The 20,077-nt window shown below is 39.8% G+C and overlaps 1 protein-coding gene across 1 annotated transcript; it reads left to right on the top strand.

The window, feature by feature from the left end:
- The first annotated feature begins 14,231 nt into the window (after window positions 1–14,231).
- Window positions 14,232–14,714, top strand: LOC144452672 (uncharacterized). Its single transcript, XM_078143817.1, has one exon. The coding sequence runs from the start codon at window positions 14,232–14,234 to the stop codon at window positions 14,712–14,714; it is 483 nt and encodes a 160-aa protein (XP_077999943.1).
- Window positions 14,715–20,077: the final 5,363 nt, after the last annotated feature.

Below are 20,077 nucleotides of genomic sequence, written 5' to 3'. Positions count from 1 at the left end.
CTGGTTTTTATACCAGGCCCTACTGGTTTCCTTACATTCAGGTGTTCATCGATGCCAGCATTTTCAACTCCAGTCAAATGAGTCTTTTCACTCAGGTTCTCTTTGGTCACGTGTTCAATTGGTAGTGAAGTTTTGATATTGCCACTGAGAATAGTTTGAATCTGTTCACTAGATACCTGTAGTGTAGGTGATTCTGTTTGTACCATGGGTCTTATGTTAGAAGCAACGTTTGATACAATTTTTTCATCGAGTACCTTGGCCTTAACTGGTTGAGTTGGTACCAAAAGTTTGATGTTACTGTCGATATGTGGTTTAATCTTTTTCGCCAGCACCTCTTCTGTCTTTGATTTAGTTGGTACCATTTGTGTGATGTTTGGACTCTTATTAGGTTTAGTCTTTTCATCAATTACTTCTACTGGAATAGGTTCAGTTGGCACCAAACGTGTGACATGTATATCAGTTGTTTTAACAGTTACAGCAGCTACCTTTAATTTACCAGCTTCAGTTGTCAGTAAAGGTTTGATATGTTGACCTACATTTGTCTCAGTATTAACACCTGGTACTTTAATCTCGGTGGGTTTGGTTGGAGCCAAAGGTAGGGCTGCATTGATATTCAATTCACCCTGTTCACTTGGGATCATCACTTTTTCAGTTGGTTTGATGGTCGATTTGGTATTTTCACTTTGCATGGCCACCTTTACTTGTTCAGTTGGCTGCACAGACTTAACATTTGTACTCATATTAGACTCTGTCTCTGCACTTGGTAATTCTACTTCAACAGATTCAGTTGGCATCAATGGTCTGATTTTATTGTTGATATGTGATTCAGTCTTTTCACTAGGTACCATCAATTTACCAGCTTCAGTTGGCACCAATGGCTTGATATTTTGATTGTTAATAGCCTCTGCTTTTACACTTGATACCTCTATCTCCATTGGTTTGGTTGGCAAAGTAGGTTTAATGTTAGAACTTATACTTGGTTTGACTGGTTCACCAGGTACCTTTACTGTAATGTTCTTGATCGGTACTACAGGTTTGATGTTAGAACTTATACTTGGTTCGACTGGTTCACCAGGTACCTTCACTGTAATGTTCTTGGTCGGTACTACAGGTTTGATGTTAGAACTTATACTTGGTTCGACTGGTTCAGCAGGTACCTTTACTGTAATGTTCTTGGTCGGTACTACAGGTTTGATGTTAGAACTTATACTTGGTTCGACTGGTTCACCAGGTACCTTTACTGTAATGTTCTTGGTTGGTACTACAGGTTTGATGTTAGAACTTATACTTGGTTCAACTGGTTCACCAGGTACCTTTACTGTAATGTTCTTGGTCGGTACTACAGGTTTGATGTTAGAACTTACACTTGGTTCGACTGGTTCACCAGGTATCTTCACTGTATTGGTCTTGGTCGGTACTGTAGGTTTGATGTTAGAACTTATACTTGGTTCGACTGGTTCACCCGGTACCTTCACTGTAATGGTCTTGGTTGGTACTACAGGTTTGATGTTAGAACTTGTACTTAGTTCGACTGGTTCACCAGGTACCTTCACTGTTATGGTCTTGGTCGGCACTACAGGTTTGATGTTAGAACTTATACTTGGTTCGACTGGTTCACCAGGTACCTTCACTGTTATGGTCTTGGTCGGCACTACCGGTTTGATGTTAGAACTTATACTTGGTTCGACTGGTTCACCAGGTACCTTCACTGTATTGGTCTTGGTCGGCACTACAGGTTTGATGTTAGAACTTATACTTGGGTTGACTGGTTCACCAGGTACCTTCACTGTTATGGTCTCGGTCGGTACTACAGGTTTGTGATTAGAACTTATACTTGGTTCGGCTGGTTCACCGGGTACTTTCACTGTGTTGGTCTCGGTCGGCACTACAGGTTTGATGTTAGAACTTATACTTGGTTCGACTGGTTTACCGGGTACCTTCACTGTATTGTTCATTGTTGGTACCACAGGTTTGATGCTTGTCCTAACATTTGGTTTGGACTTTTCACTAGTTACTTCTGCTTTACCAGATTCAGTTGGCACTAAGGGTTTGATGTTTCCATTGATATCTGATTTTACAATTTCACCTGATTCTTGTAATATACTAGCTTCAGTTGCAATCAATTGTTTAACATTTTGATTGCTATTCTTCTCAGTCTTTTTGTCTGATATTTCTGATGGTTGAGTTGGATTGATGATCAAATATGTCTTTTCACTCAGTATCTTCATTGTCTGTAATTCAATTGGTGCCATAGGTACAATTTTCTGGGTGGTTTTTGATATGGACTGTTCGTTTGATATTGCTACTTGGAGTGGTTCAGTTGGTGACACGGGTTTAGGCCATCCACTCATATCAGCTTTGTATTCACCAGGTACCTGTACTGCTAGTATTTCAGTTGTTGGCAAAGGTATGGCGGTTTTATTGATATTCAATTCTGCCTGTTTAATAGGTAAACTTGATTCTGTGGTCCTGTTATGAATAATTGAGGGTCTCAAATTGGATATTTCCTTATTGATACCATCTGCCTGGTTCGGATGTATACCTAATGCATCATTTCCAGAAGTGTGAGTTTCTCTAGTAAAACTAGAAGTTACCTTGTTGTTCACAATGCCTTCTACCTGTTCACTTTGAGGTTTAGCCGTAATACCATGACCAATACTGGTGGGGATATGTATCCCTGGAAACTCCATTGCATGGGATTCCATTTCACGAGACAAAGCATCCTCTTTTGACACTACAGATGGGTACTTCCACTTCATTACTGCTTCAGCAATTTCAGTCGGAAAAATTGAGGACCTTGCTGTAGCTTGATTTATTCCCTCTCCAGATGGAATCTTTTTAGGTTGGCCTTCTGGCTGTTTGTTTGTTGCCTGGCTAGGTGAAGTGTGTTCTGGTACCTCTAGCTGTTTTAATGAATCAAATTGAATCTTTTCTTCTTGTATACCTTCAGAGATGTTATCATTAGCACCAGCTTGACTCTGTTGACTCTTCAGTAGTTCAGTTTCAATATTTCTGCTGAGACCACTATTTTCCGCCTGTCCTGATACCATATCATTGGTAAGGTGATCTGATTTGCTTTCTTTCATTACACTCGGTTCGTTTACTTCAACATTCTTTATTTGTTGTTTAAGTGATTCCAGATTACTCTCACTTCCAGTAGAAGGGCGTGATTCAGCCTGAACTCCCAACTGTATATTCTCCATATCAGTTGCTGCATGATGAGCTTCAGGTACCTCTAGTTCAATATGTTTTTTGACATGAGATGGGATTTCTTCTTCATCAATTTGTACTCTTATATTAGTACTTTCAGTTGGTGGATTGTTTTCCTCTGTCACCTTGTCTTGTGAAATAAGCTGAACGTCACTTTCAGGTAGATTAGCTCTTTCTATCCCAGGTGAGGTGTTTCCTTGTGTCAAAATAGACTGAGGATGCAGGCTTCCTGGGAAGGTTCTATTTTCATGAGGAGATTCCACTTTCTGCTTAATAGCCTTCATCTGATCACCGCTTTCAAAGCTGCCATCATTAGAATTCTCATTCTCTGTAGATACTGTAATACCCTGTGGTACATCGTCACTATCCAATCTGTCAGCACTGAGGCCAATGTCTTCTGCAGGTTTTTTAACACTCTCGGATTCCGGCATCACCATCTCACGTACACCTGTATCTTTTGATCCACTGTCTGGGTTAGTTGGCTCCAATGGTCCTGCTGGCTGCAGTTTCTTGCTTATTGTTGGTAAAACCTCCACAAAGTCCTTTGCACTTGTTACTTTCTGTTCCTCAGTTTTACTAGGCACCGATAGATCTACATTGTCAGTCATTACTCTTTCGGGAAAATTGTTTGGTATAGCATTACTGACCTCTACTTTCCCTTTGCCATAGGTAGTTGAGCTAGGTGGTGCAGCTTGGTTGTTCTCAGTTCTGATATTCGTCTCTGTACCAACAAGTTTCCCTAGGTTGGTGTTCAAATCATCCATTTTCTTCATTAATCCAGCAAGGGGTTCAACAACCTCTTCGTTTTCTAGTACTGGTTGGGTTGCATTCTCAGCTAGTGGTTTGTCAAGTATGTCTTTGTATTGTACTTGTTGTAATTTATACAGATCATCATTGGAGGAGTGTTTGGTGCTTCCCAGATCAGTTATTGGACCGTTTGCAATGTCTAAATCACTTGCAACATTCAGACTGATTGACTGTTCAGTATTACTGGCCATATTCTTTACCATACTTTCATTATGTTCTTTACTATATGGATGTAATTCCTTATTTCTTACATCTGTTACATCAGTGTGTCCATGGTGACCAATGACATCATTGATTACTGGCTGAACAGATTCAGGATGAGCTTTCTCAAGATATGGTCTGACCGATGGGATCAAAATGAGTGATGGCTTTGACTCCTCAGGTCGTTGGTCAGAGGGTACATTCACCATGCTTTTCTTCCCTTCATCTGTCTTAGCAATGCCTTCTTGTAGCAGGCTGGGTTGTTCAAAATTTGGCAAGGTATTTATGTACTCCATATTTGATTGTCTTTCATTCTCTTCAGCACTTTCCACTGGTTGGTTTATAACATGAAAAATGTCACTGAAATCATCTGCCAGAAAAGGATCCTTCACGTGATTTGCGAGATGATGAAACTGGTAACTCAGATGGTTGGGATTTTCATAAACATTTCCATCACCATGACTACCAAAGAGCATTGATGAATAATCTTCTTGTGGTTTAACTTTCCTGGTATTGATGTGTCCAATTTGTTGCTCCATACTATTCAAGTTCGGTTGTCCCTTCTCCAATGGTGAAATGTCTTGGCCTTGAACCTCAGGACGGATTTGGTCAAGAGGTGTTTCTCCGACATCATTCTGGCTTTTTGTGTTGTAAACCTTTCCAAGCTCATTTGGTAGTGAATCCTGTATCTGTAAATGTTCCTTCATTTTGGATCCAGGTTGTCGAGGTACACTTTGCAACATTTTTCCACTTAGCAATGTACTCTTTAGATTTGGATTATTTTGGTGACTAGTTTCCTGCATGCTGTCAACATATTTAGGTGTTTCTCTACCAGGAGAATCTTCCATTACAGGAACATGTTCATTGAAATCATTGGTAGGAACTCCTTGTGGACGTTCAAGTACATCATTGTCAGCTTTCAGAAAGTCTACCATTTCTTTATTGCTAGCAGTTGTATCATTGGAGTACACTTTGGGTTTGATATTCTTATTTCCAGGTATGTTGTTGATTCTCAACGCCGGGTTATCTGTACTCACTTTAGAGATATCACTTTTATCTTCAGATACAACAATGTTTTCTACAGGCTTATTAATCATGTCTTCGGTGATATCCTCTACTGGTGTATAATCGTCATTGTCTGTTGCAGATATAGAGATACCTATACCATCTTCAGAGTTCTCCAAATTGTCCACAGTATCAATACTGAGGTCTGAAGCTGTAGTGTCCTTAGTTACTTCAGAAATGGCACTTAGATTCCCTGCATCTGTTAGTGTGTCCACTTTTCCTGCGGAGTTGTCTATATGTCCTACATTAGTGACATCATCCACCACAATTCGGGAAGTCTGGTCTTCCTGTTCTTCCGGTATAACATTGATGACTTTATTTAGGTTAGAATTCAAGCTGTCAATTTTGTCCATGAAAGACCCCAGTGGTTTAACTACTTCTTCATCTAGTGTACTCGGTGTCTGCCTCTCAATCATCTCAAGATCTTCCACCTTAGCTTCTTCATCTGGTGTTGATTTGTTGATAGTATACTTTCCAGTGTCTTGACTATCCATTCCAGCATCATTTGCTATTTGTGCTGTTCGTGTGATGTCATCATCTCGAGGATTAATAAAAGGGATACCATGTCCAATACCTTGGTTTACGGGCATTTCTTTTGTACCCAGATCAACGACGTTTATAGGCAACTGTGGGGTAGCAGGTTTTCCAGCTGGTGGTGAGGTCACTTTTTGTGGTATTTTATCGGGCGTTTTTTGTGATTGTTGTATTTGTAAATTTTCAGTATTGAGATCTTTCTGGTTTTCCATTCCATTGAGAATTGCAGCAAGGGTGTCTATATCTCCCATCTCATTCCCAAACATTTTGATGCCATTTATAGGCCGATGATGGTACAGGTTAATGTCATCAACATTCTGTTCGATTTCTCCACTGCGTTTCAAATGTTGTTGATGGTGCTTTGGAAGCAAAATTCCCGCCTTTTTGTGATGATTGTGATTTTGCTGTTGCACAACATGGACAATATCATCTATGTCATCATCACTTAATTCTGTGATATGTTTGTTGAGATGGTGAAAATCTACATGATGTGAGGGGGGAGATTTCTGAGAGGCTGTTTCATCGCGTTCTTTGTCTTCAAGAAGGTATTGCAAAACTTCATCAATCTCATCACTGTCCAATACGTTGCTATCTACGTCATCATCCGGGTCATTTGACAGCCCTGTGACTAAACCACCTTGTTCTTTGTCGAGAGTATTAAAGTTTGGTTGTTGGTCGGTTCTCTCCTCATCACCTTCTTCAGTAGACATCTGATCCAGCAAGGTAAACACAGCGGTTTCTAGTTCATCTGTGTTCAAATCATCGTCATTACCGGTGTTCAGTTTAGTAAACTTTTTTAATTTCAAATTCGAGCTAGACTTTCCTCGAGGTTTGGACAGAGAAGACAGGTCGTCAGCAAATCCTTTGTTGTGTCTTTTTCCGGTTTGTATCCTTTTGGTATCACGTGACAAATCCAGAGTTCCTACAGCACCAGATTTCGATTTTGGATGCTTCTCGTTCACGGGCATGTCAACCTTTCCTTTGGAAACTTTTCTATTCCTGAACTTTCTTACCTTATGATGCCGCCTCCCGATTTTGCCACCAATGGATGGTTCACCTACGCCAACACCAGCCACACCAGTACCATTGCCACTTGATTGTGTCGGCAAAACAGTATAATTTTCCGGGGATATCTTATCATTTTCATCACCAATCTTACCAGAAATAGTTGTGTATTCTGGGTTACTTTCAATGGATGTTTGTAGTGATTGTGGTGGCTCAGTTATTGGTGGAGTGACTCCCCCTGTTTCATTTCCTTCACAAGACAAGAGACTAAGCATTACTAAGATTAAAACATACATTACACTTTGCCTGAAATACTACGAATTTCTCAGTTTTTCGAACCCTCAGGAGAATGACAACTTATTTATTTCACTTATTTACATACATGATGCTATATATACTTTGTTTCTATAGCATTTGTAGTAAATATGATTGTGTTATCAAAAAATATAAATATAAATCGATATATGTATATCTTCACATACATGTACACTGTCCCCTGTGGTAGTTGTGAGGCCCTTACATTGTATGGACTTGCAATGTTAAAAAGTGATCATATTTGGCTGTGATATCCTATAATAATATCATATTTGTGCAAGGTTTACCTGGTTTTACTTCGAGTATCATGTCTTCTTTTACACTCTGCATCATTCCACGAAAACTGGCAGTCACCCTGAAGTGATACCTATGCCTACCTGCTACTTTGCTGACTGATGCATCACACACTTGAAAGTTTCTGGTTGGGTTTTATAATAAAAAACAATTAAAGCAAAGGTTAACTACTATTACTAAACTTTGTACTAGCATTTCTTTACATGAGAATGACGTCATTCTTCTTTGGGGCTGTGCTTATATCTACTTGTGTTTGGTTGTTTGTTTGTTTGTTTGTTGTTTGGTTGGTTTGTTGGTTGGTTGTTTGGTTGGTTGGTTGGTTGGTTGGTTGGTTGGTTGATTGGTTGGTTGGTTGGTTGGTTGGTTGGTTTTGGTGGTATTTGTGGCGACGAATCCCCCACCCCACCCCCCCCCACACACACACACCCACACACAAACAAACACACAAACAAACACTAAACGCAAGTGTAAGACGCGGCAGTCTCGATTCATAAATCGAATCATGATCGATCAGTTCATTACCTGCATTCGTTGATTGAGACAAGTTCTTCATTACTACCTCTTCCTGTCACGTGATACCAGGTAATATCCACTCCCCGATGAACTTGACCTCTCGGGTCAATGTCGACTTCAAATGGATACGTGTCGGTTTCGGCATCTATGACGTCATGGCCTCCCTTTGGACGATCCAGTTTTATACATGGTGCGATGTCGCCGTTCGATTTGTCTAACATAGGAAAAATGCAAATTGATTAGACTGTTATTATTTTCTGAGTTTTATCATTAATATTATGATTTTCTCACTTTGCCAAGTTTTGATGAACCAGTGTCCTTTATCGAAATATTGGAATGTTGAGTTGACACAGTTTGTCTGTAACTGGTGCCCCATTTTCGGTCAGATTTAATGTGAGTACACGAATGTTCAACAAACACACAGAGCCTTGCCTTACGTAAGCAGACAAACAAACATGCACCCGATTTGCGAGAATGTCATACTGGGGCAATAATAATCTGGTATGCAGTAAAATGATATCTTGTGGTTGGGGGCGCTATAGTGAACGACGCAAAGAAATCAAACAAAGTAAACATTAAGTTTGGATTATCCCAAATCCACTACCACATTCAGAGGTTGGATTCTAATCTTACAATTTCTAAGTCTACGTCAATCCTAATATGTTCTGTAGGAGATGGATTAGGACATGGCTTATTTTATTTTATTTTCCAACACTGCTCCACTCTTACCACTTTCAGATTACTGATACATGGATATTAGTCAAGGGAGCAGTTATGAACTTGTGTAAACAGCAAATTAATTTTTTTTAAACATGAATACGACAAATGAACAAAAATATGTTTATTTTTGTACATCAATATATTATCACGGTTTCTACGATACTTTCATCAAAACTTGTTCATTCAAGATTCTCCAAAGCTTCCTTGAAAATGATAATGTCTTCTTAAACCAAGATCCGTTCTCAGAGATGCATAGAAAAACTGGGGTGCTTCAACAGATATTTTCCGTAAAGACAAGATCTGACGACCTGAGTATTTGTTTGTGTTTAGAAAACACCGGCAAACGCCGATAAGAAAATATAGTAGTAAAGTTAGCAGAATGATACATATTATTTATGTGTGTGACTTGACTGTACGTACACTTGTCGTTTGACACTGTGGCAGACAGGAGCCCATTCTGTGATTCGGCGTAACGCCCTCTACTAAAAAATGTCACAGTGGTTGTTGTTATCGGCTTTGCATAACTTATTCTAAAATGCCCTGCTTCCAAAATCATTACCTTGCTTACGTCCACGGTAGCAATGCCATCCAGTTCCAACATCAACGCTGAAACTCCAATTCGCTAAACAAGTTAGCAGAATTAAAATGGAGGCGAATTTTCCAATCATGTTTGGTCACAGATGTATATTTTCCGCATTTTTGCAGCGTTTTGTGTGCTCATTACTTCAATGCGCTGAAACATGTGTTCTACACGATGTTCCATACATATTCTGATACAACTGTAGGTACAGCGCGCCAAGGTTGTTCGGAAAGTGAACGCATTCTTGCTTCTTAAGAAATTTGGAATGCGATGTCGCGCTTTTCCACAGAACTAGCGAACGATAGAGTGTTACGCCGCTCTTGATCACCGAAACCAGGCAATATGTAGCCGACGGAAAATAAACGCGCAAAGGCGTGATGATAACCATAATACTATTTTTTTAAAATTGATCATGAACTTGGTTACATATTCGTCATTGATCAATATATTGGAAGTGAGCAGTGTACAATGTATGGAAAGTATACTAGCGATGAATTTTCAGCAAAACGAAAACACGTGACACGTAAAAGAGTAGAACCCTGGGAGGGAGTCACACGAGGTGTCGCAAATTAAAATGTTCCAACGCACATACCTATGTACGTAGCGAGCAACCTATAGCTAAAGCCATTTACATGTTGTGTAATGATATATTTTAACTTAAAGGTCAAATTCGGGTTAGCATTGAAATTTAGATGTGAAAATATGTTGTTTAGCAGAACTGAAGAAAAACGTGGTCCAGAACCAAAGAAAAATTATATATATGTAATCCTTATGGTACCACTGATAAGATAATACTAATGTGAGAACCTGGGATTTAAAACTCTAGCCTATAACTTTGTAGGTTTCTATTCGTATCTGAGACACGGTTGGTAACCACCTGTTTGATTCGCATCAAACGTTGCGTCAAGTTCCTCTTTTAGACACCATTTGAAGTTCTAATACAGTTAGCGAACTTATCACAACTGAAAGACAGCCAATACTGAAATTTGATTTGTCTAAAGCATTCTCAAGGCATTAGCAAAGTCGGTCAGCACAGAACTATTGACTACTGCCACCGTCCTGTCGCGTTTGCGTATAGTATAGCGCCCTCTATATTCGTTAGTTTGAAAAGTACTTACCAAGCTTGCCTACAGAACCTTTGGGGCACTATGATAGTGACTTCTATGATATAGGCTGAGAAAGTCAAGGAACTTTGAAATTCTGTAAAATGGAATTATAAGTTAGACTTCTGTAAGGCGTAATGTGGAAGACACTTGATAGAGAGCGAACGATTCCACATTACAATCAAATTCAAAACACAGAAATAAAATCGACGGAATAGGCCTGACTTTACAAATTTACTCATTTCGTAACGAGCAGATATGAAACTAATTCATCGAACAAAAACAAACCTCCAATGACGTCAATTCGATTTACTTTGTGTTTCGTATTTCTACGAATTATTCATGTCAACTCTTGGAGGCGCTGTTTGAAAAGCTGCCCTCGATACTGACATAGTCATGTAACTGATTTAGTAAGCTACAAGTTACTCATAGTAGCATTCAAATTCATTTTAACTTTGTCAACCACATTTGCGATTATTTAATCTTCAGTTTGGTACTAGAGATCTCATCCAGCTGGTGTGCCAAAAAGTATGCGATTGTTTCGTTTCCTACCTGAAGTTTCTATTGTTTCAGGAGGTGAACGAACTCTTCGATCGCCAGTTAAAAATTAACTCACCAGGGCATCGGCCACTTTTACACTACCTGATATCCAGGCCTGGTATGCAGCAAAGAATACGATAATCTCAGCTGATGTCATCGGGTATTGGAGGGGGAGGAAGAGTCGCATAACCAACGCAGCACAAATAATGCAAATAGACAATGGCGCCCAACGCTAGCAAACCGCAATCAACAGACCACCAGAACTACTTGCGAGAAGTTCTGGGAAAGTTCAAAAAGGGAGCTACAACTGGGTTCACAATCTACACAGCTGTAATCGTCTTGAAGGCACTATCGCAGAAACGACTGATAAGCAGGTATGAAGAATACATTTATATATTACAAAACTAATTACTTACAGGAAGGAGGGGTCAACATTTCACAACGCCTCATAATTTATAGACATTTCTCCTCGAGCTCGTGTATGGTTGAACTAACGGTAACTGTCCCTAAACAGGTATATCATGTATATATGGACCAACATTTTGTGTACATATACATGTGTTTACATTATATAATCATTGTTATATATACATATGTGCATGGTGTGTGTGTGTGTGTGTGTGTGTGTGTGTGTGTGTGTGTGTGTGTGTGTGTGTGTGTGTGTGTGGAGGAGGTGGGGGCTGAACTTCTAATCGCTATGATCATTATGGTCACCTTATATTTAGTAATGGTGCATGCAAATTCCTGACACGCTTACAAAGTACAATTTTCCTTATGCATAGGCAAGTTATACTGTAAGATACGTTGTGTTATTCAGCTCTGTCGTGAGTGTTTGCTGATAGCATTACACGAATGTCGTATCTCACAGATTATACCCATACGCCGGGCGGTGTGTATGCATTAGAGTTAGAACATATACTAGTATTCAACGGGTGTGTTAGCTGAGGGAAGTCAAGTCTGGCACGTGTCGTGATTTTAGAGAAATATATAGTGATCATTATATTGCCCTGCCTTATTTCATTGATAACTAGTTTTTTGTACTATTGATCGAGTACAAAGTATATCAATGATGTCATACAATACAATGACAAGGTGACAAGTCATAAACATCACGTGATTTGTTTATGCCTTACTATATCATGACATTAAGGTACATACATGCATGCATGCACGCACGCACACACACACACACACACACACACATACATACATACATACATACATACATACATACATACATACATACATACATACATACGTACGTACGTGCAGGCACGCAGACAGACAGACAGACAGACAGACGGACGGATGGACGGACGGACGGACGGACAGACAGACAGACAGACAGACAGACAGACAGACAGACAGACAGACAGACAGACAGACAGACAGAGAAACTGAAGCCCCTCACCACAAATATCTCAAGGTAACCCTTTTGCAATATTATGTCACAATAGTTACTCTGACCATAGGGTCTATGCTTTGACGTCACTGTGCAAATCAAAACAAGGTACATCGATTATTGGTACAAAGTACTGTGTAGTGTCACGTGATTAATTTACATATAACTATACCTACTTAGGATTGGTTATTGAAGAAGTCGAACTAAACAAACAGATTACGTGTAATTATCTTAGTTCCTTCTAGATTGACCGATTCATGAATTTAAAAAAATGGACTATGGACGCCAAATTACCGTTCGAAAGAAATGGCGTACCTAGAAAGTCACGTGTCCTGCCGATGAGGGGGTAGTAATAGTTCTAAGTCATCAGTTCACATTTTTGACAGTTTTAACGAATAAATTACAATATGTATGTTTTCCAGCCCCGTCGAAGTTCTTAAAGATGTTTTTTCCTTGGACAATCTTCGATGCACCCTATTCCTTGGTGCGTATCCAGCCGTCTACAAACTTGCTTTACATTTCATACAGAATTTTCAACGAGAAAAGGTAGGTAGAACCTTCTCAAGGCCAAAACTTAGACCCTCCACCAACCACTATGGGCAAACGTATGATATAGAACGTTGTACACGTCTTTGCTAAAGAATATTGAACGGTCTCGAGTGTCATGAATTTGCCATAGTCTAGTTAACATAAAGACAAAAGATTATATAGTTTGGCCACTAGGGGTGCTGTTCAGACGCAGCTTTTGGACAAGACGTGAAGGCTGTGATAGTAAAGGACGATCGTCCTTTGACAGAATCACCATATTTCAGTGTTTCACTGTAGTCACGTAATTGATAAGATCAAGGTCGAGCTATTCCCGAAAAATTTAAATCTGTAACCATGGAAACATTTTCTTATTAATTTACAGACTGGTACCGATTATATCATTGCCGCTCTCATCGCTTCACTCACATGTCTCATTGAAAATCCAGAGCGGAGGAGGATGATTGCAGTGTTTCTATTTTCCCGTGCCATTGGTGCATTCTACAGCGCTATGGTGAAAAGGAAGAAAATCCCACCAATCAAATACCATGCTTCAGTTGGGTTTGGTCTCAGTACTGCATTGATAGTTTATGGTCTGATAAGGGATCCTTCTATTCTTACGGAGACATACTACCAAGGATCCGTAGCTTGGTCACGTGATTATTCCGAAGAGCTGCTGGAAACACTATTCAGGGTTCCAGGTGATAAGCATATTCCTTGTGATCCATTGTTGCATCCTGGAGAATCCTGCCTTGGTCATGGAATAAGGGAACTCTTCGCCAGCTGGTTACCGTTTTCCAAAGTATATCTACCGTTGCATATAATTCCATTGATTGTAAAACGTAAAGCCCTATTAGCAAGGTAAGTCTGATACAAAACATGACATTCCAAGTGGTTATGAGTTTTATTGTAAATAATGAAATTGTATGTGAGCAGCGGCCTCAGTAGATTATTGATTAGCTTTTTAGCCTATTACGTTTGCCTGCCGAATAAACAGTGTGGAAATGGCGGTGTACTATTGTGTCTTCAAAGAAACAAGGGCAATTATAATAGAATGATGTATGACAACATTATTTAGTGTATTTACCACAATTGGACCTAATCTAAATGACCTTTCTTTTGTCTTTTGCTGTCGCTTATTTTCCTCCTCTTTCCCACTCGTGTCCTGTCTCTCTATCTCTATGTCTGTCTGTCTTATTTGTCTCTGTCTGACATTATGTCGCTGTGTCTGTCTAACTGTGCTGTCTCTGTGTCGCTCTCTCTCTCTCTCTCTCTCTCTCTCTCTCTCTCTCTCTCTCTCTCTCTCTCTCTCTCTCTCTCTCTCTCTCTCTCTCTCTCTCTCTCTCTCTCTCTCTCTCTCTCTCTCTCTCTCTCTCCCTCCAGCCCAACGGATGAGATTACGTCATTCTTCATCAAAATGATCCGCTCAGCAACGTTCCTGACAGTGATGTGCACAACGATGAAAACATGCGTGTGCCTTCTACGTAACTACGTCCACCCATGTCCACCACCTTTACCAGCATACATAGCACTCCTAAGTGGATTTATTGGCGGATTTGCTGGTCTACAGTTCGAGCCTGAAAGTCGTCAGGGCGAGTTAGCGATGTACGTTGGGTCAACGGGAATAACCAGTCTGTACAATCTCGGACATAAACGGGGCATCTTTCCCAGCATACCTTTCGGTTCAACTATCGTCTTCATGGTTGCCGCTGCATCTGTCATGCACGCCTACGAAAGAGACCCTGGCTCTCTTTCCTCGTTGGTTAATGGGATAATGGTGCATTTTTGTGGAAAACCAGAAAACGTAAAATTCGTAGTGGAAAATGATAAAAGCCAAAGCGACGGCAAAGACAAAGAAGGTGTATCAACGTGTACGCATCAGGAAGGTGTAGATGAATAGAAGAAAATTGAACATTGAACAAAAATGAAGAGAAGAAAATACTTTATTAGTCTCGCTGCCAGACTCGTGATTATCGTCCCTTAGCTTTGTAAGGCGCACCCAAGCGGCGAAGTCCCTCACTTCTCGCGCCTTACAAAGCTAAGGGGCGATAGTCACGTGTCTGGCAGCGAGACTAATACTTTAATAGATAAACACACTGAAGTGCAAATCAATATATGTGCAATCGGTTACATGTATTATTTTCTTTCTAAGATAATATTCTGATGTTTCACAACAATATAAAATCAAACACTGTGATTGTAATGGTTGACTGAAATATTCATCGTTGAGGGCGCTCTTCTTAGCAACTGTAGCCTGAAGCACAAAACGATATTTTGACTTACAGTACTATGTGCCGGAATATAATCGAACAATTTTAGGGGGACAAATGTTGACTGTCTTTTTTGTGGTTTTCCCATCAGTATAATAATGAAAGAAACTTCAATAAAGATGTCAAAAAAGTTTATTAGTCTGACCTGGAAGGTACGCCGTGTCATGGCGCCCTCACCCGTCGACCAGCCCTTTCACGTAAAGATCAATACCGTTGAGGGCGGAGTGACACGACGTATCTCACAGTCTAATTTGACACGTGCATGTGAAATGTTGTGGTTGTAATAATAAACCTTACAAAGTCAGGTACGGTCAGGAATGAACTTGTTAAATTTGATTTTAAATGTTTGGATTACTACTTGGACTTGGGGAAAAAATACACAGGGTAGTGGTAACTTGAATCGAAATCAAACATTCTTTGCTTGGCTTTATTGAAAGGTATATCCAATTTGTGGAGCCATACAGATTGTGTAGGATTTTGTTTGCATTTGATCAACCTGTTCTATATCTCTACCAGACAACTATTTTTTCACATCTAAATGTTAAATGTTAGTGGAAACTTTGCCAGTACACAGTACAAAACAAGATGCAAAATCATGTCAATACGACTTATCTAGTCTTCTAATAAAATCTCAGATCTGTGTTCCGAAGATTGCCGAACAAAACCGAGTGCTTTAGAGTACTTGGGGCGCACAACCTCGGGCGTAATCACCCTCGATTGCACCTTGTTAAAAAACGGACTTCCGTTGCTTGTAATATTATAAATAGAAAACTCGAAGGTCTAGCAGCTAAACTATACGACTTTCTGATAGGACCTATACAGTTGCTTGATGGCAGCTTAATCTGTTTTAGAAGTTGGAATAATATAAATACATCTTAAAAAATCGTAAAATTACACTTGTGTGTGTGTGTGTGTGTGTGTGTGTGTGTGTGTGTGTGTGTGTGTGTGTGTGTGTGTGTGTGTGTGTGTGTGTGATGAGAATAAAATAAAGTTAATAATTTGTTCAAAAATCACTTGAGTGTGAGCTAGGCATTTGTTGTTACAGTGCAACCAATCCTCCTGGCCACATGTAACTTCACCAAACTCTCTCCTTCCACATTCTGCACGCTAGATTTATATTCTCTGTGTTGGGGTTTCCTCGCATTACAGACTATGCAAACTCTGGTAATGAATGATGCATAGGGAGGTGGCACGCACAGGTGGGCTGACATTTGAAGTCATATTATGTCATTCTTTTGTTTGACAAGAGGGATCAAAAGGTCACAATTGCTTCGCCCATTTTGTTTGTACCTGTCGTTAACTGATATGGGATGCCGCCAAGAACGTCAAAAAAAGTATTCATGCATCTACCCACATCATGTAACCATTGTACCGGTCGTTGTATTTAGCTATAGCCTAAAGATCAGGGATTATGCAGGTATGTACAAACGGTCTGCCTGGATTTTTTTACTGTCCATACCCTCGCGTATTTTGATGCCGATATTCCCATGACGTCTTTTACGTAGTGTTGAGTGGCGCTCTTTCCGCCAACAACTCACGACAGTGAGAGTGGTCGTGGAACAACACCATGTATCACACCGTCTGGCGGCGTCACAGGTGGTAGACACCTCAGCTTACTTGTAACTTGTACAGTCACAATTTGATTCTGTGAGTGTAAATGGGTAATGAGCAGGTGTTTGTGTATGTATGTATGTATGTATGTATGTATGTATGTATGTATGTATGTATGTATGTATGTATGCATGCATGTATGCATGCATGCATGATGCATGCATGCATGCATGCATGTATGTTCTCTCTCACACATTGTCTCTGCGACTTCTAAAATGTCAACAACCTTTGCTATTACCTAATCGTTAACTCAGAAGGACATTTGCTGATATAAGAGGAAGTATATCTCTGTGGAAAATACAGCTGATAATGTGATATTGGAATCAGGTGATGATCTGAACTCAAATCATATCGGTAGTGGTGTCCTTAAGGGGAGGAGACGATAGTCGATTACTGGTGATGTACTCAACTGGACAATGGCTCCCAACTCTAGTAAACCTCAATTACCAGATCAGTTCAGTTACCTGCATGATGCTGTACGGAGGTTTTGTAAAGGTGCAACAACCGCATTTACTATATATACCGTTATTACCGTTCTAAAGGCACTGGCAAAAAGACGGCTTATGAGCAGGTAAGATGGATGTTTTTTCTTGAATTTAAGAATACAGAAACAGTTCGACGAAAAAGTCAAATTGTCATATTTCATTAATCGCGATGTGAAATAGCGAGTATTTGCTGTCATTTATTTTCCCTTTCGATTATTTTCTTTTGTGGTACGGTTGTTTTAAAGGTAGCCGTACACATAAACTTCAGTCGTCTTAAACCGGATCCGAAACGATTTTTGTCTGTTTCAATCAGGTGATTTCATGCGCAGTGTCCTCATATCACGTTAGTGACAGGAGTCAGATTTTGAGCAAGCAACTTGTGTTTAGACAGTCTGCTGACTTGACGTGTAAGCAGGTGGACCCCGGGGTTACTAGGGGTGGATCCAGGCATGCTGCAATGTGCTTGGACATTTACAAACATGACAAAGTGCATGTTTAAACGACACATCCAATGCCATCGTGATTGCGATACTGTGCAATTTTGTTCATCAGTTTCATTTATTCAAATTATTTGATTCCTTCGATATTTTATATAGTTATATTAAAGTTGTATGTATAATGTACTTCGTTTTGTTCCACCCTACACCATTCTCTGCTGTGTGTTAGGCCTATGAGGGCGCCCCAATACGGCTTATCTTAAAAACAAATCAAACTTGACTATAAACGAGTTATATATTGTTTGTTGTTTTTCCTAGTCCAACTACAGTTCTAAAAGACGTGTTTTGCTTGGATAATCTCCGATTTAGTCTTTTCCTTGGTTCCTATCCAGCAGTCTACAAAATTGCATTGCATTTTGTACAAAGGATACGACACCAAAAGGTAAGTATCAGATTTGATCTGAATGTCTCGAGTAAGGTCCATGTATGTATGTATGTACATCATATAAGAGCACCACCAACGGCGAGAGTGTGAATGTATGGGCGACGCCATTTTAGATAACATCAACATTGTCTATGCACAGATTTCGCCAAAATACTAATCAGTTTTAGTCATCCCCCCAAGAATGTTTTTGTACCAAATTTTGTGTGACTTAGCTACCCATTTGAGAGAAAATGGTAACACTAAGAGACAGACAGACAGACAGACAGACAGACAGACAGACAGACAGACACAGACAGACATACATACATACATACATACATACATACAGACAGACAGACAGACAGACAGACAGACAGACAGACAGACAGACAGACAGACAGACAGACAGACGGCTTACCCATAAGACCTCTCCTTTCAGGAACCACAGGCCTGAAACCAAATAAAATTCAGGATACACATTTTTAATTCTTGGTTAGTTCTTGATCATTTTGTAATAGCTGCAAATGATTGAGGTGTCAAAGTTGTTTTCACCATACAATTCATCCTAGTGGATAATGATGGTTTGCAACATTGTTTCCGATTGGATTACAGACTGGAGTTGACTACGTCATCGCCGCTGTCATCGCATCCCTTACCTGTCTTATTGAAAATGCCGAAAGAAGAAAGAGTATTGCCGTGTTTCTATCATCTCGTGCCATTGGTGCATTTTATAATGCAATGGTAAAAAGGAAGAAAATTCCACCAATCAAGTACGATGTATCATTGGTGTTCAGTGCATCTACAGCGATTGTACTATATGGCCTTGCAAAAGAGCCTAAGATTTTGCCGAAAGGATATTATAAGACAATTGTTATCTGGTCACGTGACTACACTGAGGACATGTTAGAAACTTTGTATAGAATTCCTGGTGATAAACATATTCCTTGTGATCCAATACTACATCCTGGAGAATCCTGCATTGGTCATGGAATAAGGGAACTCTTCGCTAGCTGGTTGCCGTTTTCTAAGGTTTACATACCGATTCATTTAATGCCACTCATCATGAAACGGAAGGCACTGTTTGAAAGGTAAAACTTTCTAGACGTGGGCTTCATAAATATACAGTATTGTGCCATATGATATATAATTTCCTTTTATGTATATTTTAGAGAGGTTTACCTCTGTATTGTATTTTTGTTGATAAAGGCAAAAAAAGACATATATGGAAACACGGACAAGGAAAAATATGGAGGGAAAGAAATCATAAAGGACAACATGGGTAACATTTGATATCAAGGTAGATCTAACTGACTAACATTATTTTCTTTTCTCGCCATGTCTGTCTGTCTGTCTGTCTATCTCTCTTTATCTCTGTCTGTCTGTCTCTACCTCTGTCTGTCTGTCTGTCTGTCTGTCTGTCTGTCTGTCTGTCTGTCTGTCTCTCTCTCTCTCTCTCTCTCCAACCCTCTTTCTTTGCAGACCATCTCATGAAATATTATCATTCTTCATCAAAATGGTTCGCTCAACAACCTTCTTATCAGTGATGTGTACAACCATAAAAACATGCCTGTGTCTTATACGAAACTACGTCCACCCAAGCCATCCACCTTTACCAGCATACCAAGCACTCCTGAGTGGTTTTATTGGAGCATTTGCCGGTGTACAGTTCGAACCTGTCCATCGCCAGGGTGAGTTAGCGATGTACGTGGGGTCGATAGCTTTGAATGCTCTCTACATCTTAGGCTATGATCGTGGTATTTTTCCCGATGTTCCTTTCGGTTCTACGATCGTCTTTATGGTAGCAATGGCAGCAATTATGCATTCGTACGAAAGGGATACAGGGTCACTCTCTCGATTAATCCACACTGGAATGGTATATCTGTGTGGAAAACCAGAAAATGTGAAATTCATGTCGAAGGACAATAAACTTCTTGACAAGAACGAAATGGATATTAAGTTCGTTCCAGCTAGTTATCAAGGAGCTGATGAATAACCAGAAACTATGATGGAGATCAAGCTATTGGCAAATTATCACT

This window comes from Glandiceps talaboti, chromosome 23 (genome assembly GCF_964340395.1).
Source record: "Glandiceps talaboti chromosome 23, keGlaTala1.1, whole genome shotgun sequence".
NCBI classification, from domain to species: domain Eukaryota; kingdom Metazoa; phylum Hemichordata; class Enteropneusta; family Spengelidae; genus Glandiceps; species Glandiceps talaboti.
Note: the sequence above shows the minus strand (reverse complement) of the source record. Positions and strands in the feature narration are given on the sequence as shown.

Excerpts from the sequence above, each read along its gene's own strand:
- LOC144452672 (XM_078143817.1), top strand. The coding sequence starts at position 14,232 with ATGATCCGCTCAGCAACGTTCCTGACAGTGATGTGCACAACGATGAAA.